This window comes from Paramisgurnus dabryanus, chromosome 18 (genome assembly GCF_030506205.2).
Source record: "Paramisgurnus dabryanus chromosome 18, PD_genome_1.1, whole genome shotgun sequence".
Classification (NCBI taxonomy): Eukaryota; Metazoa; Chordata; class Actinopteri; order Cypriniformes; family Cobitidae; genus Paramisgurnus; species Paramisgurnus dabryanus.
This window is the reverse complement of record NC_133354.1, coordinates 6,001,201-6,028,379: the sequence shown is the minus strand read 5'-3', so window position 1 is coordinate 6,028,379 and position 27,179 is coordinate 6,001,201. Positions and strand designations below refer to the sequence as shown.

The following is a 27,179-nucleotide window of genomic DNA, read 5'->3' as shown; positions in this document are numbered from 1 at the left end:
ATTATTAAATGTTATTTATTTTGAACTCTGCGTTTGCGTCCTGACTCTCCATCCTTGTCATGACAGTGCTTTGAATAAGAATAAATCTGCCAATGGGAATAAGAAAATATTTCTTGAATCAAGTGTTTATGAAGTAAACTTATTTTAAGAAAATTTTTCTTATTCCATTGGCAGAAGTTTATATTTTTTGTCTAAAAACTAGCCTTTTTTCCTGGGTCATTTTGATCATCAAGAAAATACATTTAAGGATTTTTAGATATTTTACTGAAAACAAGACAAAAATACTAAGTAAGAGAGTCATATTCTTTCAGTAGAAAACTACGGAGGCCCTGAAACGCAACGTGAGGAAGAAAAAAGTTTCTTCCTTCCTAAATTTTAAGATTTTTCCTCTTTCAAAAATGTGTTTCTTCTCTCTTTCAAAAAAAAAACATTTTTTGTTTCTTTCATAAAAAATTATTTGTTTCTTTAAAAAAAACCCTCCAAACTCTCAATATCTCTCCATTTATTTTCTCTTTCAATTTTTTTTCTTTACAATGTATTCATTGTAGCTGAATGCATGTGGATTTGTGTTTTTAGTTCAAATTGTATTCCTGTGTGAATGGGTGTCTATGTAAATTTTCTTAGAAACACAATATAGGTTTCAATTAAAGCTTTTCTGTAAAACTTATAGAAATTTCATTAGCCTACAAGGAAAACATTGAAAGAGTAGGGCATGTCCTTACTAATGAAACACAAGTGTGTGTAAATAAGAATTTAAGCTTATAAGAAATTCTCTTGAGACGTCATGTAAATGCCAAGCTCCTGCCATTAGCTTTATTAAAAACACTTGATACTGCTATCATCTGATAAACAAAGGCACATTTCTCTTGCACAACACTTACCAACTGCCCACACCATCCATAACTATTGTAGATAAAACAAAGCATAACTATTATTATAGAATCAAGTGAAATACATGAAATGACAGAAAATAGAGCAATTTACAATAGTTTTCCTTTTGTACCCCCAAATATTCAATATATTGGGCCATCTGCCCCAACCCAGGTTCATTCCAAACCCTGTGTTTGCTTACATTCAATAGCATTGCACATCTCATGACTGATTTACATTTACATAAAATGTGTTTTTGTAGCAACAGGAGGATGAATAAACCATGACAGAATATTATATAATAAACCTGTTCATTTTGTTTGAGAGATAATATATTAGCCGTAAACATTACTGGTGTAACATGGTGTAAATGCATTGGTAGCTCTTGATGGGTGAGCTCTATTTGTATCTGCATTTATTTGACAGAAAACTGACATTAGTTTGTACATTGTCAATTCTGCTCTGACCTCAGTGACCTCTGACCTGAACATTTTACTGGCAACAAAATGACCAGCAGGGGTCGACATCAGGGTATAGTTATAATGCACACATACTGAACACCATACTGTATGTTAAATAATTCACTCTTCACTAAACAGCCTACAGTGGAGACCACAAACAAGTCAACTGAGCAACTAATATACATTTCATCCTCTTGTTTTCATTGTGTGTGTGTACGTATGCGTGAAATATCCAATTCTCAAGAATGGGTGACATTTATTAAGTGGTTTAACAGTAAAAATAAGTGAGCTTTTTACATATAATTTTTTATATTGTTGATTTTGTGAACATGTTAAAGGTGCCATAGAATGTAAAACTGTATTTATCTAGGCATAGATGAATAATAAGAGCTCTGTAGCCTACATGGTAATGAAATATCGTGAACCTCAAACGCATTTGTTCTTTTTATGTAAACCTCGTGCATGCAAAAGGCCGCTGAAGAACAGACTAATCTAAACAATACACCAACTGTGTGTTACAGTCGATATATACGCCACCAACATTAAATTAAACATTAAATTAATTACAATGTTATTACAATGTTAAAAAAAGGTGTTACTGCTGAGGAAGCGCTATATGCTAATTAATGCTATATGCTAAAATTTAGGCTATTAGTTCCATAGATATGTATAATAAAGGGCTAGATGTCTCACTGCTGGCCAGTTGAGTGGAATATCCACATTTGGCGGCCATCTTACCACAGGGCGATCGCTCACTCGTAGCATTGAGTTTTAATGGTGCAGGTACTTTTAAGTGACCGTAACTTGTTGTAAACATCAAAGATGTACCTATGACACCTATGCATATTATACAAAAAAAACTTCATGAAACATGTTAAAGCATCCAGAATTATAGTCCTGTTAATAACGTTTGTAAGAAATCGAACCATTTGAAAATTGGTGGAAAATTGAGCAAGTTACAATCATTTAAAAGTACCTGCACCATTAAAACCCAATGCTACAAGTGAGCGAGCTGCCTGTGGTAAGATGGCCGCCAGGTGATGACGTTAGAGACTCCGCCGTAACAAATCTATCTAGCCTTTTAAATTAGACCATTTTATTCAAAGAACAAATCCTAGGGTTGTAAATGGATATGTAAAAACATTTCTGGATCATTTAATCACTTAATAAAGTTACATACCTTCTATGTAAATATCAAAGAACAATTTAAATCTTTTCCCGCCAAAGACGAGATAACTCATCAATTAAGAGAAAATGCTCCAAGCCAATGACTAAAATTTCCGGCAATTTTAAAGAAATCTACCCATATTTGAGAGGTGATAAAAGAGAACTCATGAAGGTAGGATGAAACAGGTTTTTGTTTGAAAGCAGAGGGTCTGTTCTTTCATTTGATATATTGTTTGTTTGTATATTTAAAGAAAAATAATTTCTGAAAGGCATTAAACTTTTGTGAAAATCATGAAAAATGCTGGCGCTGGCTGGCAATTCTTTTTAAAAACGCTAGCGGGGAAAGAGTTAACAGATTATTACAATGCATTCTTTGGCACCTTTAAAAAAAGAAATGCATTGCATTGTCTGCATATGTACATTTTTTGACAATTTACATTATACATTATATTAGACTAGATCTTCTTATGTGAAGATTACCCATAAACATGATAAAATTGTAACAATATAGTTAATTAAAACGCTAAATGAGAAAGCCTCCCATCAGTAATTCCAAATGAATTTATTTACATATTTATTATAAAGACAGTCAGCTATGGGCACGAGTCAACGAAGCATCATATCATCATATAGCATCATAGAGCAATATTTATATCAGAAAACAGATGCAGTCAGCTTTTGGTCGAAATTTACAAAGGTAAAAATAAAAAAGGATTATTTTCATTTTAACTTATTGGACATTATTACAATTCTGTCCAAAGAGTTTGGTAATGATAAGAAGCACTTAAACAATATAATGACTGTAAGATCCCAAACTTTTTTATTCTGTTATTTAGATCCTGATTGTATAAGAGAATTATATGAAAATGTAGATCAGTAAGTCTTAGAAATACATATTTATCCATAAAGCATGACTTTATCAATCAGCATTTATGATTGAATATGGATAATAAACAGCCTTTATGTTTCTCTGTGTGTGTAAGTGTGAAGAAGGGGAACTCCAGAGAAATCAAACTATGTTCATCTGATTAACACTGATTAACCTCTGAAACCCATCAATTATTTAACACTGGTTCAACACCTGACACCAGAACTGGATATCTGTGTGTGTGTGTGTGTGTGTGTGTGTGTGTGTGAGAGAGAGAGAGAGAGAGAGAGAGAGAGAGACGGGTAGCATTTTGTGTGTCTGTGACACTAAAACTATATTTAAAATACAAAATACCATGCTTTGGTGGTCATAAAAGCTCAGAAACCGATTGGCTTGACAAATAACTTTTTTTGTATTGCCAAAACATTGCCCATTTAGCTTTAAAGAAATGTCAAGCTCAATATAAATAAATAAACTGACATGGATAAATTTTAAAGCATAAACATAAAATAAATCAATAATCCTGTGCCAGTTCAGTGCAGTTAAGACATAACCAACGGTGAGAATAGCAAAGTCAATGTAAAGTCTTTGTAAAGTGATAAGATCACACAGTTATCACAGTTATTTCATATACAAACAACCTGAAAACATGAACTGTATATAAAGGAAACTTGTTAAAAATCTGAGATTGTATGTGTGAGAAGGAGAGAGAGAGAGAGAGTAAAACAGAGACCAACCATTCCTCAACATATACAATTGTGTTTGATGTGATCAAGTTGAACTTTCTTTTGAAATAATCTTACATTCTTTCAGAACCTGTGTAATACACACGTACGAGCATTTACCTTTATACATAAATGTTTTAACTGGACGACTGAAATGGTCAACCTCATGTTCAAGCTGATGACACGAATACAACACCGCTACAGAAAATCACCAAACAGCAAACATTAGAGTACCGGTGTCTGTCTGACACAATATCGTAAAAACACGTAGTAAAACGTCTTGCCTTTAACTCAGCGATGCATAGCGGCACTAAACAGCAGGAGGTTTACAAAACAGACCAATCAGATCACACATCAAACGTTTTCACCTACAAGGGCTAGTGTGCACGTGCACAATTCCGCGAGCGTGCATGTGCATGAAGTTGAAGATCTCGTAGGGCATGGCGTGGAACCCGGGCCGGGGCTTGACATTGTCATAGTAATGGTGCGTTATGAAGATGCCAGAGGGGTTCATGGGAAACGCCCAGAAGCCGTAGAGATGCACCTCTTCGCATAACTCCATCGCCGCGGTAACGAGCATCAGACCGCTGCTGAGGCGTTTGGCCCGCACGCCCTGCACAGCCCAGAAACGCTGCACGTTTAAGAGATACTGTGGGTGGAAGAAGAACACGCCACGGGTGGACTCGAAGTCATCCAGCATGTATTTGACACGGAAAGACACGTCCGTGTTTCTTGTGTTGTAAAACGCGGGCAAAACCGCAGAAGAGTTCTGGTAATTCTGGAGAACATCATAAAATGGCTTTCTCCATTTCTCCAGCTTTTGAAACCTGGACAAAGAATGATGTCATATTTGAATGACTTAAAATTACATTGCAAACATATCTTAACCAAGCACCACTGACTTTCACAGTAGGATAAAACACTTTGGAAGTGAATGGTGCCCCAGATCTTTTTTTCAAAATAGACCAAAAACATCAAATTTAAAGGTGCAGTGTGTAAATTTTAGCAGCATCTAGTGGTGAGGTTGCAAATTGCAACCAACGGCTCATTCCACTGCTAACCCCTTGCTTTTGAAACGCATAGAGAAGCTACGAAAGTCGCCACCGGAAAAACATGTCATCGTCGGAGAAAACTTAGTAAAAAAGTTTGTCTGTTAAGGGCTTCTGTAGAAAAATGGCGGCACGAAAATGGCGACTTCCATGTAAGGGGACCCTCGTGTATGTAGATAAAAACATCTCATTCTAAGGTAATAAAAACATAACGGATCATTATAAAAAGGTCTTTATACACCACTGATAATATAGTTTTGTATATTATTTTGCATTTCTGTCAAGAGATCCTTCTAAAAATTACACACTGCACCTTTAAGTGATTTTGTGCATAAAACAAGCAAAAAAATCTACCCCATTGGCAGATTTTTTTGCTTGTTTTATGCACATAAATGCACATTTTGCAGTACAGTAACTTAGTTTTGGTAAACCAGTCTCTGCAAGGATGTGAAAAACAGGTCATTAAAATGTGGCTCCCCTTGTGATGTCAGAAGGGGATCTTATTATAGTGGACTATCGAAATAAAGTGTTACCGAAGATTTATTTGACATCTGAAAATTCTTCTAAAATGTAAGAGTGTGGGGTAAGTCTACACTCTCAACCATGTAGATATTTCTTTACATTTAAGACTAAAATAACATTTGAACCGGTTCCTACAGGTATTTGTGCACCCTCTAGTGTGCATAAGAGCACAAATCTATTGTCAAATAAATGTGTAAAAAAATAAATGGTCCAGTAAAGTCTATTTAGTATTTAGATCAAAATTATAAGGCTAAATAAAAGTTTGTACCTCTCAGTTATAATGCTGGGGTTTATGGTAACAAGATCAGTCTTCGATCCCACATCTTCACTGTACATATCTGAGATGGGTGGAATATTACATCTGAAAGATGACAGGAGAAAGATTAGATCAGTTAGATTTATGCAGTAATGCATTTGGCAGACACTTTTATCCAAAGTGAGTTATGGTGCATTATACATGCGTATCAAACCCATGAAATTTGTGCTCACACAAACTGAGCTACAGGAAGAAGAGTTGTGTAGTTATGTACAGAAAGACTGGCAGTTTACCGTAAGACAAAGTCAGCCGCGTCTATCTCTCGTCCACACTTGCTGTTTTTAATGATGCCTCCGTTTCCAATAACAGCACATTTCTTGAACTGTGATTTGGAGTAGGGCATATCCTGCGTTCAGAGCAGAGAATACGTTCAGAAACCGGACAGAAAAGACTTAAATGTGATTAGAGATACGGATGATTGCTATGAGACGGTTGCTATAGGCAACGGATGCATTGGGGTTCTAGGGTGTGATCACTGCACAGGTTGCTAGGCAACGCTTGCCATGATGCAGCTACTTAAGGATGCTTGATGTGTAATGCTAGGCAGGGTCCTTAAATGAAGATGAGATTACACCGATAACTATTGTGTGATAGTGTGCGTGACTCATCGGATGCAGATATCAATCCACCTGCAGGTTTTTCATTAATCCCTAAATTAAAAGTTCGACAGGAATATGCACAAAAGACTTTTAGTATAATTTTGATTAAATTCTCAAGAATTAATGGATGTTACATTTCAATAAGATTTGGTTATTTGTTATTCTTACTCCTAAAAGCAAAGGTGCTATGAGGGTTTCTTTGCAGCGATGCCATTTTTGGTTCCCCAAAGTGAACCTGTTTTCACTATAAAGGACCTTTTGTGCTACAATAAGGTTCTGTAGATGTTAAAGGTTCTTTATAGAGCCATGCACCCTGACAAAGACCTGTTCAGGACACTTAATTTTAAAGAGTGCATTGTATAATATTTCATTTTAATATCCGGCAATATACAGAGGTCCTTTACAAACCGTAAAGATTTATTGTAAATTATGATACAATTATGCATAATTAAATAGACATCATGTACACATTCCTGTAGGGTATTATGACTAATCTTCCACTAGACATTGAACTTATAAGTGGTTTAAAGCTGATTTTAAAAAGCTCTCACTCACATTAGGGAACATTTTAAAAATCTCGGGGCTGATGTGCAAGATTCCACTTGTATCAACCTCATATCGTAGCTTTGTGCCAGAGGGAGTATTTCTCTTTGTGGTAAACAGGAAGGAGGGGGCATTGCAGCATCGTGACAGAGACATCCTATTGGACAAACAAGATGATATCATTACTTTAAGAAATCATATTGGATACAGGCAGGTATGACATCAGTACTTCTTTAAAAACAAAGGATAAAACCAGAAAATAAAAGTCTGTAGAAATTACAGTATTACTGGCAGCTGTTTCCTAGTAACTTACTGTAGATTAAAATTTACTGGCAACAGTTTGTTCAAAGTTAAATGAACATTAAACATTAACAAATCTTTATCTTTACAGAATAAAACTATAAAATAACAGCATCATGCAAAGCATTCTGGGAACCAAAATCTGAGGGAAAAAACAGAAAAGGGTTGATGAGGATTTCTGGTTCCCAGAATGCTTTGCATGAGGCCGTTTTTTATAGTTTTATTCTGTAAAGACAAAGACTTGTTAATGTTTAAAGATCATTTCACTTTGAACAATCTGTTGCCAGTAAATAACATCAATTTAAATCTACAGTAAGTTACTGGGAAACAGCTACATAACTACAGCAATTTTTTACAGTATAGGCCTTAATTAAATAGGACATTTAAGGAGTTTTTCAAAAATATCTTTACTAAAAAAAAAACATTACTGCTGTGCATCTTGAGACAAAATATATGTTTTAACTCTTTCCTCACTATTGACGAGTTAATTTTAACTTTTTTAATTAAGAGAAAACGCTTCCCTGCCAATGAGTTTTTCTGGCAATCCGTATTTCTGCTATTATCCACGAGGTGGCGCTCTTACCCAACTTATAAAACCCGGAAGCAACTCATTAGGGCAAACAGTAAAAACTCAGTTTGTTTTGAGGATTGCTCTAATTCTGATGTCTATTAAAAGTCCTTCACAAAAATGTTTTTTTCTTTGATATATTGTATGTTTATATATTTAAAGAATAATATTTTCTGAAAGGCATGTGAAATTCATAAAAAATGCTGGCGCTGGCAACTTTTTTTTAATAACGCTGACCGGGATAGAGTTAAGATATGCAAGTGCAAGCTATTTTGTAGTTAAAACAGCTTAAACATGCATTTTAGTCTGGGACTAGGTTTAAGCTCTGTCTGAGAAACCACCACTAAGAGAAAAAAATGTATAAAGCAAAAGTCAGTCCCGGCGCCATGGGCTGGCTTTAGGGGGCCGGGCCCGCCCTGTGAGTCACCAGTGCCCGCCCTGGACGAGCCTGCGGTCTCCCTTCACCAGTTCACCAGCTCCATGTTTTTATCAATAGGCCACTGTTATTAATTAAAAGTTATTGTTTTGTACCTATATAACTCCTGAATGAAAATAAAAATGTGTTTGGTCTGATTTAAAAAAATATATATTTTAAACGTATTTGATTGGTTTGTTAATAGTGAGCACGGAAATGTTAAGCGCGCCACCGCTTTACGTTAAGACACAATTAAGTGCTGCCTGCAGTAAGACTGACACGTTATGGTTCTGCTCTTATCTTTCAACTATTTTCGCTGCTGAAACAACAAAAACAGTTAACATTGCGTCTAAAATGTAAGTGGCTTAATATTAATTACTTGTTTAGTGAACTGTCATTAAATCTGTCACATTTTCAACCGTGATGTGATGCTGCTTAACTGTATTATGTTATTAAAAAATCCACTTTTTTACCGCAGTACGTCTAACACACTTTGTTAACTCACTTTGTGTTTGCTGTGCTTATTTGTTTAACTTTGCGTTATTACATTATGCACTTTCGATCGCCATTGATTAAAGGATGCAGAATCATTATCCTGTTTTGGTGATTGTTATTGGCGTTTTTAATCAGACTAGGCAACTTGTTCGGTCGAGCAAGTCAAATTCTCTTTCACTTGGCCTTTTAAAAAATCCACTTGTCTCTGATATTAAGCGGACAAGCGTTGATGTCGAGCCCTGTGACGTGTTTTATTTGCGTTTAGATTGCTTCAGTAAGATAGGTCCAATCTTTACGACTTCTCCGTTGTATTGCATTTATGGAGAGGTATGTTAGTTCTTTCTCGCTTTTTTGTCCATTTAATTCATAATTTTATGATCTTATGTATTGCAGTGAGGTTGCTCTCATTTGTGCCCCCCCTGAAAAAATGAAATGCCCGTCTGTGAATTTCTGTCTGGCGCCGGGTCTGGCAAAAGTGTGTGTTTCTGTTTGATTGTGTACTTACTTGAAATGATCGACCTCTTCCTTGTTCTGCTCCCATTTACACACCTGAAGGTTCCTCCATCTCTCAAACAATTCAGATGTCTTCACCCTGAATGAAAAACACACAGATAAACACACATCCATGATGTAAGGTGGTTTTGGGTGGTTGTCAGGGGGTTGCTAAGGTGTTCTGGGTGGTTTAAAAGTGTATTGATATAGCCCCTAAAAAAAGTCTCAGGTCACTTCTTTGAAGAAACTCCATAAGTTTGCTCATTCAAAAATGAACAGCACAACTCTGCTCAACAATCCATATGATTTAAATGGGTCCTTTTGCGAAAATTCACTGTTATAATGTGTTAAAAACATTAATATGTGTCCACAGTGTACGCAAACGTTCAGCCTATAATAGAAAAAATCCACTCACTGCTTTTTAAAGAATTGGCATAATTCAAAACCAGGAAGTGCGCTTTAGCCTCCCGCTCTACAGGTGGCAGTGAGAGGCACCAAACGCCCCAAGAAGAAGAAGATAGCACTCATGTTTAAATAATCTAATAACGTTGTAAATAACGTTTAATTTCTTGCAAAAAATGATCGATAAGTAAAAATGTCACCAGGAGACATGGGATTACTTTTGTATTGGATATATCTGCTTTTTGAGCTCTCAAAGTGACGGAAAGCGTTGACTTGCATTATATGAATCACAGAGCACTGGGGTTTCTGCAAAATATCTTCTTTATTGTTCTACTGAAGAAAAAATGTCACCAATAAATAAACAGCAATTAATTTTATTTTTGGGTGAACTATCGCTTTAACCATGTAGCACGTGAAGGAAGCTTGAGACCTGAGCTCTATGTCTTTATTTTTTATGCCGCAATGCTTATTTTTCAACACGCATTTAATATGCACAGTACAGTCAGATGATTGACTTTTTTAAACTGGTTCAAACATGTAAGGCTGAACACCGCTACTGACTTGTTGCGTGAGATTCTTCTGCTTTGTTGCGACTGTTTGCTGCAGCACGAGTTCTTGAAACTCCGCCCTCCTCTGGAAAGTGAACTGCGAGCAACAGCTCATTTGCATTTAAAGGGACACACACAAAAACGACAAATTTTTGCTCACACCTATAATGTTAACATGCTATAATTAATGATCTTTGGGGTATTTGAGCTAAAGCTTCACATACAGGTTTATTTTACATCGTGTAAGCTGGGTCACAACAGGGGACCTTTAAGATATCTCTCATGCCCATTTTTACTGTAGGGCTTACGTGTCTGTTCCCTAAGTTAAGCACAGTGTAAGCAGTAGTGCTTTCTTAAGCAAGCATCAATGATTTAAGGAGAGCAAAAGAGATGGTGTTCTTGTACAGATAAGATATTTCTATAAATAGAGGTTTTTACAGGGTTTGTCCTTCGAGAGGAGACTTTCATCAGGAAATCTGAGTCCCGCTGGAACACTCAATTCGCACGTACACACAGACACAGTCAAACATGTGAAAGACAGACTCACATGGTCAGTACTTTTACATCTGTGATTTCCTGTCGTAGACTCTTGCATGCCGTGGAATTGTATTCCAAAGAACCCTGGGAATGTTCCAGATACCTGACAACGGGAAACAGGAGGAAAACAGCAGAAAAGAGAAAGTCACAAATATATTATCTCTACAACCTGAACACTACACCAAAAAACTGAAAGAACATCATTAGATTGAACTGAAGATCCAGATTTGTCCTGCTTGAATTTTTACATTGTAAAATCCCTTTAAGTAATGAAAATGGTTTTTCTAATGGAACTGAAACTTAGTTAAACTATATAATGCAAACCATATTATTCATGTACTTAGATCATCACATAGAACATCTCCGTTTTTAAAAGACTCTGACTCTAAACTGCAAACACTCTTTTGCAATGCTAAATCTCTTTTAAGATTAGTTCAAATTATTATATATTTTATTTGCATTCATCTAGATTCTAGAAGATCTCTCTTTCTTAGCTAGATGTATCATCTGCTTTTCTGGGGGAAAAGACAAAAATTAAAGTTTCAACAGAGACATAAGGGTTCAAACAGATAGATGTGACCTCACCTTGGTTGTGAAACAAAAATACAAAAATATGTTATAAAACATTGAAATGTAGGCATGTGAAATAAATAAATAAACAGTATGCATTTAGATGATGATCAGTAAAGGAGTTATTTCTTCAATATGGCTCTGTTGTTTCTTTGAGCAATGAATAAACATCCTCAATGCTTCACCTTTCTAATTTAATGGAGTTTAAATGGACTATAATGGTGGTTGGCCTGCTACTGCAGATCACGTTCTGATATTGAAAATGATATCAGAAAAAAAAGGTTCAGCAGCTTATCATATCACTCCCCAGCAAGCAATAGCCATCATTTTACCGTCTATAGACCCGATAAGCAGCAAGCAATTTAGCTAAAACAAGGTATAGTGTCATTGAAAGTCTAATCACTGACTAAGAACAGACGATACGCTTGGAAAATGTTAAAGAAATGAAAGCAAACACCTTGAACACCTGCTGACTTTGCTTACATGATGGAATATAGTACATGTCCAAGTTATTTTGGAAAAAATGCCATGTTATCAAATTCAAAGTTATTCACAGCCAGACTATATTGGGTCTAGTTAGCTGTAATTTCACGTGTCACGCTGTAAAAAATATGCAGCATTTTTGTCAAATCAACATATATTTTTATGTTACTTTACAGGGGACATTTCACAAGACTTTTTTAAGATGTAAAATAAATCTTTGGTGTCCCCAGAGTACATATGTGAAATTTTTGCTCAAAATATTATCTAGATAATTTATTATAAAAGGATAAAATTGACACTTTGTAGGTGTTAGAAAAACTGTGCCATTTTTGGGTGTGTCCCTTTAAATGCAAATGAGTTGATATTTGCACTAAATGGCAGTGCCGTGGTTGGACAGTGCAGATTAAAGGGCAGTATTATCCCCTTCTGACATCACAAGGGGAGCCAAATTTCAATTACCTATTTTTCATATGATTGCAGAGAATGGTTTACCAAAACGTAGTTACTGGGTTGATCTCTTTCACATTTTGTAGATTGATAGAAGAACTAGGGACCAGTGATGCGCGGGTCGACCGACTCAGACCGCAAAAAATAAATATTGTACCCCACCCACTCCCTTGCCTGCATTTTTTAAAAGTAGTAATTGTTTAAAATAGTTAATTGGCATCTTTATTTCAAACGACCCGACAGACCGCGACCCGAATATCATTACAAATATTTTTGGATGACTCGTAACCGCGGGTGACCGCAGGCACCCGCTCATTTCGGATCAACCCGCGCATCACTGCTGGGGACCATTCGGAAAAAGTCAGATTATCATGGTGTCCCGTTTAAATAAAAAAATTAAGTTAAACAATTTCAACTTGATTTTATAAGTTATGTCAACTTTAAAGCCAAAACTTAAAATAGTAATTTTCTAACTTCATGCTGCATAATTTTTTTACAGTGCAGTTATTGCTTGCTGGGTATTGTACGGCTATGAGTAACCCACTTTTAGCCAAAATAAATTTGAATTTGGTCATGTCGTTTTTGCAAATATAACTTGTGAGATATGATATTCCATCATGTAAGCAAAGTCAACAGTGATGACAAGGTGTTCATTCATTCATTTTTGGGCTTTGGTTAGAAATGTATTAAATTTTCACAGCCCAAATTTTGTGTTTGGTGGCTATTAGAAGTCTTTAAAACGCAAAATCTGGTCACCACTCTGATGGGAGATTTGAAGTTTGATATTAAAACGTCCTTTAAAGTCTATGATAAACTTTCTATGGAAAGTTTTCTATTTTCTTCTTTAATTTACTTTCATTCACAATAATATCACTGCATCCCATCAGGTTTGTAATCAAAATGTTTTTCAAATGTGTTTTAGATGTTCAATCTTACATTAGCAACATAAAATACTATTATTACTGGGAAGATCACATGGATTTGTAAAGGGTACGGCATTAAACTCTGATCCAAACACTGGGGAGCTAGGTATGCAGTTAACTTGTTTCTTAAACAAACCTTTAATTTGATTCAATCTGTCATTATTTCTACAGGCTTTATTTTATCAGGCTGTGTTGTAGTATAATGAAAAGAAATGTTTCAAATGAACAGCAATGACAACAAGAGCGAAAGAAACAAACTTAAACATGAAAGGCTGAGACATAAGAGAAAAAGCAAAACACATTAGCGATTCCATACATCTCTGGCTGGAGTGACATTGTGACGTGACTGTACGGTAGAGGTGCACACTGGGTAATTACGAACGCTCTTGTATGTGTGATCAGACCGACCACAAACATCTTTGATGACATATCACAACCCTTTCGTAAAAGAAACAAACCCAAAAGACAAAAAAATCGTCTTGTTTTCTTTTTTTAAAGACAAAGGCAGCGATGTGCAAGCGGGAATCAGGTGCTTTGAGATCACATGACAGACATTCACACAATCCACTACATACACTGTTCACGTGCACACACACACACACACACACACACACACACACACACACACACACACACACACACACACACAGGTGTGTTATGTTCGTGACACACACAGGTGAGGTGTGGGGAGGGCTTTAAGAGATGCATGATGGGATACATAGAAACAGTAACAAGGAGCCATGACATCCACAGGATCCCAGGAGGGGGCGAGGTGAGGGAGCGGGGAGAGATGGGGTCAAAGGTCAGAGTTCGAGAGCAGATGGAGGGTTGCAGACAACATGCACGAACGGACCAGAAGTGCATTGAGAGCATAAGCAATCGGACCCTCTCAGACCAGATGGAAAAGAAGAAGGAGACGTCCTCAAGGAGACGTACTGTAAGGTTGGTAAGGAAGTGCACTGTAAATGCCATCAGTGTGGCCTACCTTCTCTGCTCTTTTTTTTTCTTCTCAATGTCAGCTAGGCAGGGCGTGATAACTACGGAGCTCTGAGCTTCTGAGTGTTGAAAATTCTGACGGACACATCTGTCAAGATGCATACAAGTGGGTTAGCTTTAAAGTTTAAAAGTTTGACCCTTCAGCTGATGTCCAATACTGAAAACGACAACAGAGAGGTTTCGTAAGTATAAATCCCATTCCTTTCCATTGGGAGCGATACTTAAACATGCAAGTTATTTAAGTTTTAATAACAAACCTCCTTTGAAGACCTACACTACCATAATCTGAGAAATGAGAATTGTCAAAGCACTGTGAACATATCTAAAGACTTTATAGCAAATATGTATAAGTATCCTAGGGCCAGATTTACTAACAGCTTCTGCAAATGACTCTTTTAAATACGGTCAGGATTTACTAAAAACACGCAGTGAAAAATTAGCGCTAGAAAGGCATGGATGTAGTTGTTTTTGCGACTAACCTTACTGCATGTGCATTTCTAGGAGTTTCCCTTTTGGGAATGAGAGTATTGAATTGAATCATGCAACAGTATTTACTAAGGTATTTGCGGCATTATTTAAAGGTATTGCGGAGAATTTTCTTTTTCCGGGTGGATCATCAAGACTATTGGTCCTCCTAGTTGTCAATCAGGAGTGTTGCGCAATTGCATTTTTTTTTTCAAAACACCTAAAAAGGACGTCTTAAACCCATACGCTAATTTGCGTTGCCCTTTGTAGATTGCGCCTGCACTTGCAAATATTTCTACTCCCATCGGCACTTTTTTGAAATTGCGCTTTTAGGAACCAAAGTAACGTCCATTTCTTAGGTGTGCGCAATGGTCCGCGTACAGTGCGCATTATGCACTTTCATGATCAGAAGTAGCCTACAAGAGTATTTAGTATGTAGGCCACGAGAGGTACTGCAATTTATCACAATGTGCATGCGTTAAACTTCAGCGCATGTGTATGAGTCAAATGAACGATGCTTTGCAATGCTGTGTGTTCGACTGGGTGTGTATGTTCGCGTATGCGTAGAAAACGTAGAGCTTTACGTTAATTTACCCTTTTTAGTAAATCTGGCCTTAGCCTTTATAAATGATGATTTTTTTTCAATTGGTTTATACGCTGTTGTTGAATCAATTACATCATGCACAATGCTTCATGGGATGTGTAGTTTTTTCCCAAATTATTCATGCTATTTTGTGAAGTACAGAAGCTATGTTCGCTATAGGATACTATTGTTAAACATAAAGTTGCAATCCGTAACTTTTGCCTCTCTGTCGCCATCTCTGTTTAAAACAAATAAAATAAATAAAATTGAACATTACTTTATGAACTTACTTATGAAGTTACTTTATGAATTCCCGCAAAATCTCAAAGTATATATCATTATTTTAAGCTTACCATTGTGAATCAGTTTTGAACACAAATAACAGATTTTTGTTTATTTCTACCCAAAAAAGTTACAGATGGCAACTTTAAAAAAATCTCAATATAGTATATATTAATATGCATGGGATTAGGTGTGCAAAACGATTTATCGCGACTAATCGTTTACAGAATAAAAGTTTGTTTACATTATATATTTGTGTATACTGTATATATTAATTATGTATATATATATATATATATATATATATATATATATATATATATATATATATATATATATATATATATATATATATATATACACACAGATGTAAATATATATTTAAAAAATATTTACATAGAATTATTTCTTAAATATATATAAAAAAATGAATAGTATATGTGTATATCATTTTAAAATGATACATGCATGTGAGTGTATTTACGGAGGCCCTAAGGGGACATGGAGCAAAAATTAAATAAAGTTTAGTTTCGCTTGCGCACGTGAAACTGTCGCGTTTAGTTTTGCGGGTGCATGTGAAACTGTCGCGTTTAGTTTTGCGTGCGCACGTGAAACTCTCACGTGTGCACATGAAACTTTCACGTGAGCACGTGAAACTAAACTTTAGATTTTTTTACTCCAATGTCACATTAGGGGCTCACATTGTAAAAAATACTTTGCTGCCTTAAAATATTTTGTTGAATCAACCTAGATTTACAAGTCATTTCAACTTACTATTATTTATCTTGACTAGAGATGAGTTGTTATAACTTATAAAATTAAGTTGACTTTTCTCAACTATATTTTATAAGTTGATTCAACAAAACATTTTAAGTTTTTTTACAGTATTTTTAAAAAGTATTTTTTACAGTGCAGTATTTATTTATATTTACATAATTATTCTACACATATATGATGTAAACAAAAACTTTTATCCTGCAAATGATCAGTTGCGATTTATCATTTTTGCAGACATGGGATACTAATTTGCATGCATAGATGCCCAAACGACCTATTGCATTTGTATAAATGTCCAGTATACAAAGTACACTTGGCACAAAATACACTATCCCATAATGCATTGTGCTCAACAAATTAATCTGAAGCAATGGTCAACAACTACTGGACTGGACTGCTGAAGCTCAACACAACAAACCTTTGGTCATTTGTTTGAATGCCTATAGGAAATACGGATGGGAAACCCAAACCACTGAAAAAGTGAACGGTTGCTGTTGTTGTATTTCTCCTGCTGCTGATTGGCTCTGATGTTAGTAAGTGGGTTGCCACAGCTGGTCATTTCTGCTGTCTGATTGGCTGATGAGATTGAATGAATATCCAGTCCAAACATGCAAGCGATTGAGTTATCATTCACTATGTGACATTCTCATTCTCTCTCTTTCTGAGTGTTGGGTGTGGTTGAGAGGTTTCTGTGCGGTTTTGTACCTTTTCCTTCCATTTCTGGCCGGCTTCATTCCTCCATCATCAGGGTAACTAATGAGACCGCTCCAGTTGCCCACCTCCTCTCCTTTGAGGCGGGTAAATTGTTGCCCACTAGTGAGAAAATGAGGCAGGTCGTTTAAAGTTTCATTAACTCGTTCATGCCAGCAAATGTCAAACACACACATTTGTATTGTTACTGGCTGTATGTGATGAAACCATCAAAACTTGACATGTGCTTGATGTCAGAGGTCATAGTTTCAGAATAGAGAAATGACACGACAACCACTGAAATACTGCATGAGCTACTGTCCACATTGGCACAATCTCATTTAAATATGTCTGAATGTCACTGCATTAGATAATAAAATAACAATGCAACAGGCAAATGCTCTTATAAAAACAGGTGCAGGGGTATCGAAACTAATGGCGCGTTCCAGGCAGGTTTTTAAACCCGTGAGTTACGACTTCAAAACCACAAATGCATTCCAGGCAGCCTGTAACTCGTGTTTTTACAACCTTCTACCGGTGAAAGTGCACTGGAACGGCAGTCAAACCCGTGACTTCCCACCCGTGAACTCGTACTAGATCGATGTACTCCCAGTTCAAAGTCGTGAGTCGTGGTTTTGAAGTCGTGAGTTACGGGTTACAGGTTGCCTGGAACGCAGCATAAGTCCTCAGTTACAAAGGTCACAAAAAATGACAAGATAAAGAGTAATCTGATCTGATGTCATGCAATGAAAGCAGTTTATAAAGTGTGACTGAGTGGATTATATGAATAATATTTTAAACTGAGGACAGATGTTGCAAATGTTCGGCACATGGATTTATTTTGGATATTAAACTTGCAAGTGCTCATTTTGAATGCTTTATGGATTAAACAGGAAAATAATGGAATAAAACTGAAAAAATTTACAGATTAAAACAGAAATAATTTAAAACAAAGACTGGATTAGAACACATGCAATAATCCAGATTATTAACAAGTGTTTGGGATGTAAGACATTATGGTACTAAATATTCAAAAAAGTATGCACTTATATGTGAATGTTTTTTCAAAGTGACTTGTACTAAAAGTGTATGAACTCAACGTGAGTTTTCCTGAAACACAACCACTCACTGAATTATTAAAAAGGTCGAAAAGAGCAAGAGGTGCAGTGTGTAGATTTTAGCGGCATCTAGCAGTGAGATTGTGAATTGCAACCAACGGCTCAGTCCACCATTCACCGAAACGCATATAGAAGCTACAGTAGCCGCCAAAGGACAAACATGTTGTTGTACAGTAGTGATAAAATACGCTCTGTACAGCAGTTTGTCCGTTTAGGGCTACTGTAGAAACATGGCGGCACAAAATGGCGACTTCCATGTAAGGGGACCCGCAGTGTATGTAGATAAAAATGGCTCATCCTAAGGTAATAAACACGTAACAGTTCATAAGGTCTTTATACACCAGTTATGTATATTATATTGCATTTCTGTCTTTAGATCCTTCTAAAAGTTACACACTGCACCTTTAAGTAATTTACACTAATTGAGCATGCACAATAAGACCATTGTGTATTAAGAACGTAAAGGGTTCATTTTGAATTCACATTGAAATCTGCAATCCATCTAAATTCACTTTAGTACCCACAAGGCCATTTCCTACATCTTCTCTCATCATCGAAGGTCATGTGCAGTAGACATCAGCTTTCTTAACTTCCTGTACAAACTAACCACTACAATAAATGCAAACTCAGCTGCTAATGCACAGAGAAAGAGAGAGAGATACAGAGAGAGAGAGCATGAAGATCAGATGCTCTTCTGCAACCAGGCAGATAATTAAGAGGTCACCGCTGAAGATGTAGCTATATGTCAATACTTTTTCTGCATGGAGCAGCCACTTAGCGAATCAATATCTCCAGACCGATGAGGAAATTTAAGGCCTGGTGCAAGAGAGCAGAGGCTGATCCTAAATCAAGCACCAGTCTAACTGGAACCCTAAATTAACCATAAAATGAACATCTCCAATCAGGCCAATTCAGTGCTGTTTCAATAAGCGTGATATTTATTTGCAGTTACAGCATCCTGACAGCTTTCTTTTTATCCTCTGCACTGCACGACAGCTTTATGAATGATTCAAATGAAAGAGAGCCAGTTCAACTTTAAAGTGTTTTTAATTATTCAAAGTCATAATTTAGCCTGGCAGAAGAGGAATTGGGCATACTGTTATGTGATGCATTAAAAACAAATGTTTCCAGAGCATTTGAATCAGCATAATAAATCAGACACATGCACAAAATAATAAAGATGAAATTGAGCTTGTATACATTCTTAATGCATATCGCTGGTCTTTTTTTTTGAGCAGTGCACATTTTTGACTTTTTTAATCTGTCATGAAAATGTAATCATTTGCTGAAACGACACATCTAAAAATATTTCTATCCTTGTGCTTTGTTTTCATCTCCTTTCTAACCAAAGAGTACATAGCATCATCTAATCCATTCCTGACTAACATTTCTACTCATTGAACCTGTTTCACTCCGATATAGATATCAGATATATCAGCAAACATCTCAATTTATTCTCATTTCAATGTAAGTCCATTAGCATGTTACATTACAATCCAAACCTTATTCTCTTTACATCAACAGAATAAATAGTGAGATACAGGACAGCATTCATGCAATCTGTGGCCATCAGCCTCTGATGTCATGAATCCTTCTGCGTGTAAAGGTGGACGCAGAGGAAGGGTGGGGGTTCAGGTGGGAGTGTGGAAAAGCTAAATTCAGCATATGGGCATCTGCTGGGACGCAGGAACCATAATGCACTGGGGCGCCTCTTACGAGAGACGCCATTTTACACAGACAAAACACACACGCACACACTCAACCACCCTCGCAACACTGGGCCACATCACACTGCATACCTCCCATCCCAAAAAAACTCAATGATTCACCTTTCCGGGCTTGTTCGTAGTATGATGTCATTTCTAAGTGGCATCAAAAAGGCTTGAAGGGTCTTATGAAAGGCTGTGGGCTCGAGGCTGTGGGCTCGAGCTAAATGACATCCCAATCTTTTCTTTAACATAAGACGTCACTGTAAAGGCATGTTTTGCAATAAGGGATTTAAATTTTGCTGTCACACAGGTTTTAGGCAAGATGTATGTGCTGTTCAGAAAGATAGAGAAAAGCAAAGCGAGAGGAGAGAAAGAAAAATTGAAGAAAACCAGGACTAAAGCATCTCGCTGCATAGACAGTCAGTCAAGAGACTGTGTATGGCATGATTCGATGGATATCAAGTTAAAAAAGATTTTCAAGCAAAAATCATCGTATGTGGGTGTAACATGACTCAAGTGCTCAAGAACAATGGCTCCTAAACTGCATTTGTTATACAGGTAGCCTATTCAATTTCATATCATAATAGTACAAATTGTGCATAATACCTTCACATTTATTGTTTAGTAATATGATTTTTGAAGCATGCATCAGTGCTATAATCAGTGATCTTACCTTTTAATGTAATTCTTGCCATAGAGGATTTGCTGCAATAAGGTGACCAGTCCAAAAGCACATATGAAAATAAAACAAAGGGATCTGTTCCCCAACAAATCTCTACTAGACGTCGGGTCCGCGTACCCCATCCTTCATTAAATTTCGTTTTGGCCTTAAGAAAGACACATTTAGGCACACCCGTGCTTGTTTACCGTCTGAAAGGTGAAGAGCATCGCTCGGTCCGGCAGCAGAAACACGGATGCGCGCTCAGTCTCCATAGCAGCCGGGTTTCGCTTTAATATTGCATTTGACCGATCTGTCCATGCACGCATCAATTAAAGCGATATTATAACTGTCCATTACTGTAAATCTTGAATTTGGATGTGAATTTTATCTCTTAGCCCAATGAATAACATGCAAAGACGAGACACTCCTTCAGAAATGCGCGTCGATCTTGGCTGTGGAGTGAGTGCGCGAAATCGGTGACGCGCTCCACTCCCTCTCATCAGCACCAATGGGACTGAACTGCAGAGCCATGCTGACATCAAACCTTGTGATGCAAGATAGATGATAAACGGGATTACTGTTAAACACTGGGATTACATAGGGACGTCTTGGTACTTGAAGTGATTGTGTCAGATCATAGAAAGTCGTTTTTCTACGAGTCTAGACGTTTTTGCGGCTGTATAATTTATGCTTGCTAGTTATTGCTGTTAAAAGACCATTAAAAACAACAAATCAATACAGCTCAAGCACAGTTTGGTTTTACTTTAATGTGTTAATATTGATTTCTGATGTGTTTATTATACAAAATACAGATGGTTTCCTAAAAGTTCGATTGAAACTATTAATTAAAAAAAGATGTTGTTGTAAAATATATGCTAAATACATTTAGAAAGTATTTTTTAATTTTTTAATTAGAACATTTAGTTTTAACCTTCAAAATGTGTTTCAGGGGCAACTAATACATTTATAATTTTACAACCCAAGGCAAAAAAAATAAAATAAAAATCCTGGCCAAAATATAAAATGTTTTATAAAATGTATAAATTATAAATATATTTTATTTTTTGCAGTTAAGCAGAACTGTTATGTTTACAGGTTTGTAACATAAATATAAAACATTTTTCAAAATATATATATATAAATGGCTAAAAATTATATTGGTAAAACATAATTTTTTGTAAACATATTTCAATATATATTTCAGCACATATATTTTTGGCCCTTTTTGTATATTTTTTAATATATTTAAATTACATTTCAAAATATATTTTTTTGCCGAATGGGTATGGCAATAAAAATAATTTTCATTTTCTGTAAATACTAAAAAAATCAATGGGCCCTATTTTAACGATCTAAGCGCATTGTCTAAAGCGCACAGCGCAACGTCTAAATGGGCGTGTCCGAATCCACTTTTGCTAATTTAACGACGGGAAAAATGGTTTTTGCGCCGAGCGCATGGTCGAAAAGGGTAGGTCCTATTGTAATGGGAGTATTTTGGGCGTAACGTGCAATAAACCAATGAGAGTCACAGCTCTCATCCCCTTTAAAAGCCAGTTGCGCTGGCGTTATGTCTAATCCCTATTTAGATGACGGACTTTGTAAACTGAAAAACTAAGCGGAGGAAGAAGATTCCCAGTTTAAGATTAATGTTAAATAATTGTGTTGTTTTTCACTTGTATTGAAATTTTTATTTTTTTATTAAAACCTTTAAAACCTGTTTTCTTTTAGTCATGGAAGTAAAAAGCAGGCTTGTAATTGCTTTAAATGTATGGCTATCCAATATCATCAAAAAATAATTTACAAGTATGTAAGATAAGGTTTGTACTCTAAAAATACTTTATTTGTAACAAACAGGAGATAAAGAATTTACAAACGGCTCTCCTCACGTTTCAGCACTTTGGACAGCGTTTTTTTTAGCAAAGAGTTTTTTTAAGCATTACTTAAAAATGTTTCTCATCTCACCATATCCGCAGGTACAGAGTCATCATATACAATAAATCCGTGAGGTAGCATTAAAAAAAACATTTAAAAACAGACGCATTTGTTCAAAGCAAAGCATTTATTTACTTACCAGGTGAAGCAGCTCTTTGCGCCTTCTAACGTCTCATAATTAGTCCTCATTTATGTCCAAGAGACTCAATAATAATCTTTTACATTCAATCCTTTAATCTTTCATATTTAAAAGCATTTTTGTGCTGCTGCGCATTCATGTACCTTGTGATAAGCAAACCCGCGTTGTCCTTCCGTGTATAGGCGCATTTTACTAATGCGCTCTTTAAATAACATAAAACACATTGCGCCATTGACTTTAGACTTTAGACCAGGTTTTTGTTGGTCAATGGCGTAGTCTATTTTAGTTGCCTCAAAATAGCAACGCGCCAACAATGCGCCTGAACACACCTCATTTTCAGACCAGAACGCCCATGGGCGCAAAAGGGGGCGCAAATGCATTTGCTATTTAAACAACGCGGCGCTAAACGTGAAAATTAGGGTGGAAACTAGCGAAAGACACTTGCGTCGCGCATTGCGCTGCATTGCGCCGGGTGTAAGATAGAGCCCAATAGTTTCATAGATTTTAAATTGTTTAACTTGTAGGTTAAACAAGTGCAACTAAATTACATCTAACTAGATTATTTAGTTCAGTGGTTCTCAAACTTTATCAGTGTGCAGCCCCCCTTGTATCCCTTCGTGGCCCCCCAAAGAACATTTTTGACGTAAAGCTCAAAATTTGAATTAAACAAAACATAATAAATTATTCAATGTAGTGCTGTTGGTTTGCCTTATTTTTCTGATATTTTAATTAAACAAAATGTATGATACATTAATTTATTTTATAAAATGTCATTAATACGGGACCCCCTGGCACCATCTCAGGGTCCCCCTGAGGTTCAGTTGATCTTACAGTACAGGCATTTTCATTTTCTACGAACATAATATTTGCAAGGATGGTCCTTATTTTAGTTAAGTCAGATATTGGCATAATATATTAAGTTAAAAAAATTATTCACATATTTAAGATCTTCTTGTGACGAGAGAAATCCGCAGTGTAAGGAACGCGGGGGAGATATTTCATGGTTGCACCGTAAAAGCGCCGGAACTGTTTTAATGGTACACCAGCGTCTCTTCCGGCCTCTTTCGAATCAGCTCTGAGGAAAGATGGTGAGTCTTGACAACGTCTCGCCCAAAATCTTCTAACATCTGCTTATTATTGTTGTATTCTCACATAAACGTTAACAAAAACACAAGCATTTGTATTCACGGCCCAATACTATCCATAATGTTTGTGATTTGGCGATAAATAGAGTTTATAATTTTATCCGTTAGCATGTCGCTTAGCCTTCAGTATGAAACAAGCTAGTTTTACAGAGAACTTAAGTCTGGGTAAAGGTTCAAGTTAAAAGACGTAGTTTTTAAGTCTTATTTATTTTGGGATTCTGTGTTATTTTAAGGCTAGTGTTACATATTGGCATACATTTGTTGTGACTATCGTGTCATGATATCTGTACGGAAACATGCTTCGAGTCTGAAAACCTAGCGAGTGTCCATCAAGCATTCAAGCATTGTTTTATAAACACAAAGTATGCTAAGGTTTAAGAGGCAGCTGCTGAATGAATGAACGAACACCATAACCAACGCTAATGTTATTTGTTTGTTGTTTTCCAGACGAAGGGTACGTCGTCTTTCGGTAAGCGTCGTAACAAGACGCACACTCTGTGCCGTCGCTGCGGATCTAAAGCTTATCACCTGCAGAAGTCCACCTGCGGAAAGTGCGGATACCCTGCCAAGCGCAAGAGAAAGTGTGAGTATTCCTGTCCACGCCGATAGTTTGCATGGGATATGGAGTTTAAAAGTGTCTGTTTCCATGTATTTGGTTCATATAAGTAATTCTTACGCTTACCTATGATGTCCAAAAATAAATGTCTGAACAAATGACTGTCCAGTGATAATTACTTGTAAACTGAGGTAAGCCTGAGTTTTAAACCGGTCATAATATTTATTGCAGGTACGTTTGGTGTCCCAAGTCTTCATTTCTGCTTTTTGCAAATGGTTATTTATTTATTTATCAGATGTTACAGGCCATAACAATATCCATTTTTTTTGTAAAGCGATAACTAAAAACCATGATTTCCTGTTTTCTGCTACGGTCAACTGTTACCAAGGTAGAGTTACTGTGTTGACAGTCATGTATGTGAGGGGGAGAGAGAGCGCGCCTGTGTCCGAAATCACATGCTGTGACAGTAGGTACTGAATTAGATGAAGCATGAATGAATTCAGATGTGCTCTATCCGCCATGTTGCATTTGAATAGAGCTGCATTACCGCTTTTGGACATTTTAAATAAAACAACGCCCCTCCATCTTCTTCGCTGGATAACTCCTCTCCTTGTGGCTCACGGGACCATCGAATGAACACTTCGGGATCTTGCAAGTAGTAGTGGGTCATCCGGGTACTTTTTGCCTTCTGTTTTTGGAATACTATGAATTGGACGTACTACTCGTCTACTGCTTTTCACCACCAATATAGTATATATCATTAAATACCCGAAGTAGGCGATTTTGGACTCATCCAGAGTGTGTTTCTCTCTGTTTGACTGACTGTCAGTTCTGTTACATGCAGTCAACACCGTTACTCCACCTTGGTAACAGTGTGTGACTGTAACAGAATTGACACTGACTAATTTGGACAACAGGAAATCAGGATTTTCAGCTATATTAAACACCCTTAAATCAAATTATTTTGTTCTGGCCTGTAACATTTTGTGATCCATGACGACGTGTACCAAAGCTTATAAATGACTTTGGACACCAAATGTACCTGCAATAATATAATCACCCATGCACAGACTGCTGGTGGGATGTCTGATTGTTGTACACAAGTCTGATTATTCTGTCTTGATTTGTAGACAACTGGAGCGCAAAGGCCAAGAGACGCAGCACCACAGGAACCGGTCGCATGAGACACATGAAGGTTGTGTTCCGCAGGTTCAGGTGAGCTCAGAAGCTAAACTTAGCAGATTGTTGTTTTTTCAACATCGAAAGGTTTTGTCTTAAAGTAGTTTGAATCTCATTTAGGTAATTTACTAAAGTTACTTTTTCCATTCGTATGCTATGCGTTACACATTTGTCTTTGTACATTTTTTTTAACGCTGATGCACAGGAGAACGTAGCAGAATAGAGAGGATTTTGTCATGCAATATTCTGAAATTAGATTTACAAAGAATGTGATTGTAGTTAAGGCAGATTAGCTTTAGCACTGGCTTACCAATGATGTCCAAAAATAAATGTCTGAACAAATGACTGTCCAGTGATATGAATTTTTTACTGAGGTAAGCTGGAGCTGTACACTGATGAATGTTATATGTTTCAGTAATCCAGTGCAGCTCTTCCGTGTTTGTTTACATTTTATAACACGATCATGCTTGTTTCATTGCTGTGGATAATATGGGCAGTTTTTGCGTTTGAATGACTGTAATTTTGTGTTTGTTTTAGAAATGGATTCCGTGAGGGAACCGTGCCCAAGCCCCGCCGGGCAGCAGTGGCTGCGTCCAGTTCCTCGTAAACTGTGTTTCCAATAAAAGTGATGGTTGAAATGCCTGTCTGAATGTCTTTTCTTTATTATCATCATATAGGCACACTTTGCAATGTTAATATTCTGTTATAAAAACAGTTAGTTTAATATCAGTGTATACCAGTTTAACAGGTAGAGCTTTCATTATACCTGATATGGCCAGGTTTGATAATGGTATTCTGGATCACTTGTTTTCCTAAAAACAAGCTGTATTCCACGATGAATGTGCAAATTGGCTGTCAATAAAACAAGGCTGTTATTTAAAAAAGTTTTTATTCAATTCAGACACAATCTAAATACATTTTATAAATACTGTGTAGGTGGTGAAATGGTGACTTAAACATCCTTTAGTAAAGACATTAATAACAAACATTTGTGACAAAACATGTAAAAAGAACAAACACAAAATGTAAAGCATTTAAAAGTGCTCAAAACAATACTGCCAAAGTGATTAAAAGTGAGAATAACATTGAAGTGTTTGTGTGTAAACATTTGTGCAAGCAAAATGGCAGTTTTAGAAATAAGCTGTGAACAAATCATTTGTTTGTGATTTTGATGTGTTGCAGTTAAAACGGCAAGTGAATATTTTTTTTCCAGTGCATAACCCAAGATCAAATAAACCTAGACTTGGCTTAACCGACAGTCTAGCATTAAAATGACTGAATTGAGTCATGTTTAAGATCTCCCATCCATGGAGCACAGACTCTAGACCCAGTACTGTTTGCTGGTGATGGGAGGTGCATGGTGCCTGTGTTTGGGAACGTGGTTCTGAGTGACGTAACTCGGGTCATAGTAATCCCATTCCAAAGCGGATGCCCAGGCCGAGCCCGGAAAACCATCGCTGTCCATAGAAAGGATACGCAAAGACACTCCTGTGTGAACAATAAGAAAACAATTTTATAGAAAAACAAACCAAATTGACTTCCACAAATCTTTTCATAATGGTTTGGAGCAACAAAATCCTTTTTTGGTAAAACTACCAGAATTTTTGTATATCCAAATGCTAAATTCAGTACAAAACTGGATATAAT

The 27,179-nt window shown here is 36.5% G+C and overlaps 3 protein-coding genes and 2 non-coding genes across 9 annotated transcripts in view; 3 read left to right on the top strand and 2 right to left on the bottom strand.

Annotated features, from left to right (window-relative positions):
- Positions 1 to 3,179: 3,179 nt before the first annotated feature.
- On the bottom strand, positions 3,180 to 21,064 carry st8sia5 (ST8 alpha-N-acetyl-neuraminide alpha-2,8-sialyltransferase 5). 5 transcript variants are annotated; one of them, XM_065243722.2, is made up of 9 exons: positions 20,594 to 21,064; positions 17,109 to 17,216; positions 14,286 to 14,384; positions 10,888 to 10,980; positions 9,404 to 9,490; positions 7,133 to 7,277; positions 6,212 to 6,324; positions 5,931 to 6,023; positions 3,180 to 4,918 (listed from the first exon to the last, which is right to left on the bottom strand). In XM_065243722.2, the coding sequence occupies exons 1-9, from the start codon at positions 20,722 to 20,724 to the stop codon at positions 4,456 to 4,458; spliced, it is 1,332 nt and encodes a 443-aa protein (XP_065099794.1). In that variant the 5' UTR covers positions 20,725 to 21,064; the 3' UTR covers positions 3,180 to 4,455. The 5 variants fall into 5 exon arrangements, with proteins under 5 accessions (XP_065099794.1, XP_065099790.1, XP_065099792.1 ...); XM_065243718.2 differs by lacking the exon at positions 14,286 to 14,384 and adding an exon at positions 10,354 to 10,437 and having other exon boundaries at positions 20,594 to 21,060; XM_065243720.2 differs by lacking the exons at positions 14,286 to 14,384; positions 17,109 to 17,216 and adding an exon at positions 10,354 to 10,437 and having other exon boundaries at positions 20,594 to 21,061.
- A 2,555-nt stretch (positions 21,065 to 23,619) lies between these two features.
- Positions 23,620 to 26,170, top strand: rpl37 (ribosomal protein L37). The gene is made up of 4 exons (XM_065243724.1): positions 23,620 to 23,740; positions 24,245 to 24,380; positions 25,484 to 25,568; positions 26,070 to 26,170. Exons 1-4 carry the CDS (start codon positions 23,738 to 23,740, stop codon positions 26,137 to 26,139), a joined length of 294 nt encoding a protein of 97 aa, XP_065099796.1. The 5' UTR covers positions 23,620 to 23,737; the 3' UTR covers positions 26,140 to 26,170.
- LOC135721855 (small nucleolar RNA SNORD72) lies at positions 24,473 to 24,551 on the top strand. Its single transcript, XR_010521610.1, has one exon. It is a non-coding gene; the product is annotated as a small nucleolar RNA SNORD72 (small nucleolar RNA).
- On the top strand, positions 25,836 to 25,913 carry LOC135721854 (small nucleolar RNA SNORD72). The gene has a single exon (XR_010521609.1). It is a non-coding gene; the product is annotated as a small nucleolar RNA SNORD72 (small nucleolar RNA).
- Positions 26,171 to 26,315: 145 nt separating the features above from the next.
- hwa (huluwa) overlaps positions 26,316 to 27,179 on the bottom strand; it is a 4,497-nt gene continuing 3,633 nt past the window's right edge. The window contains exon 3 of the mRNA XM_065243723.2: positions 26,316 to 27,020. Coding sequence (XP_065099795.1) covers positions 26,854 to 27,020 — 167 coding nt within the window. The 3' untranslated portion in view covers positions 26,316 to 26,853. The remainder of the gene's footprint in view (positions 27,021 to 27,179) is intronic.

Bases quoted from the DNA above. Each gene is read 5' to 3' on its own strand.
- st8sia5 (XM_065243722.2), bottom strand. From the start codon at position 20,724: ATGGGGTACGCGGACCCGACGTCTAGTAGAGATTTGTTGGGGAACAGA. The intron at 10,981-14,285 runs GTAGGCCACACT...TCCCGTTGTCAG, and splicing joins AAAAAAAAAGAGCAGAGAAG to GTATCTGGAACATTCCCAGG. The intron at 6,024-6,211 runs GTAAACTGCCAG...GTCATCTTTCAG, and splicing joins GCGGCTGACTTTGTCTTACG to ATGTAATATTCCACCCATCT.
- rpl37 (XM_065243724.1), top strand. The intron at 24,381-25,483 runs GTGAGTATTCCT...CTTGATTTGTAG, and splicing joins TGCCAAGCGCAAGAGAAAGT to ACAACTGGAGCGCAAAGGCC. The intron at 25,569-26,069 runs GTGAGCTCAGAA...TGTTTGTTTTAG, and splicing joins GTTGTGTTCCGCAGGTTCAG to AAATGGATTCCGTGAGGGAA.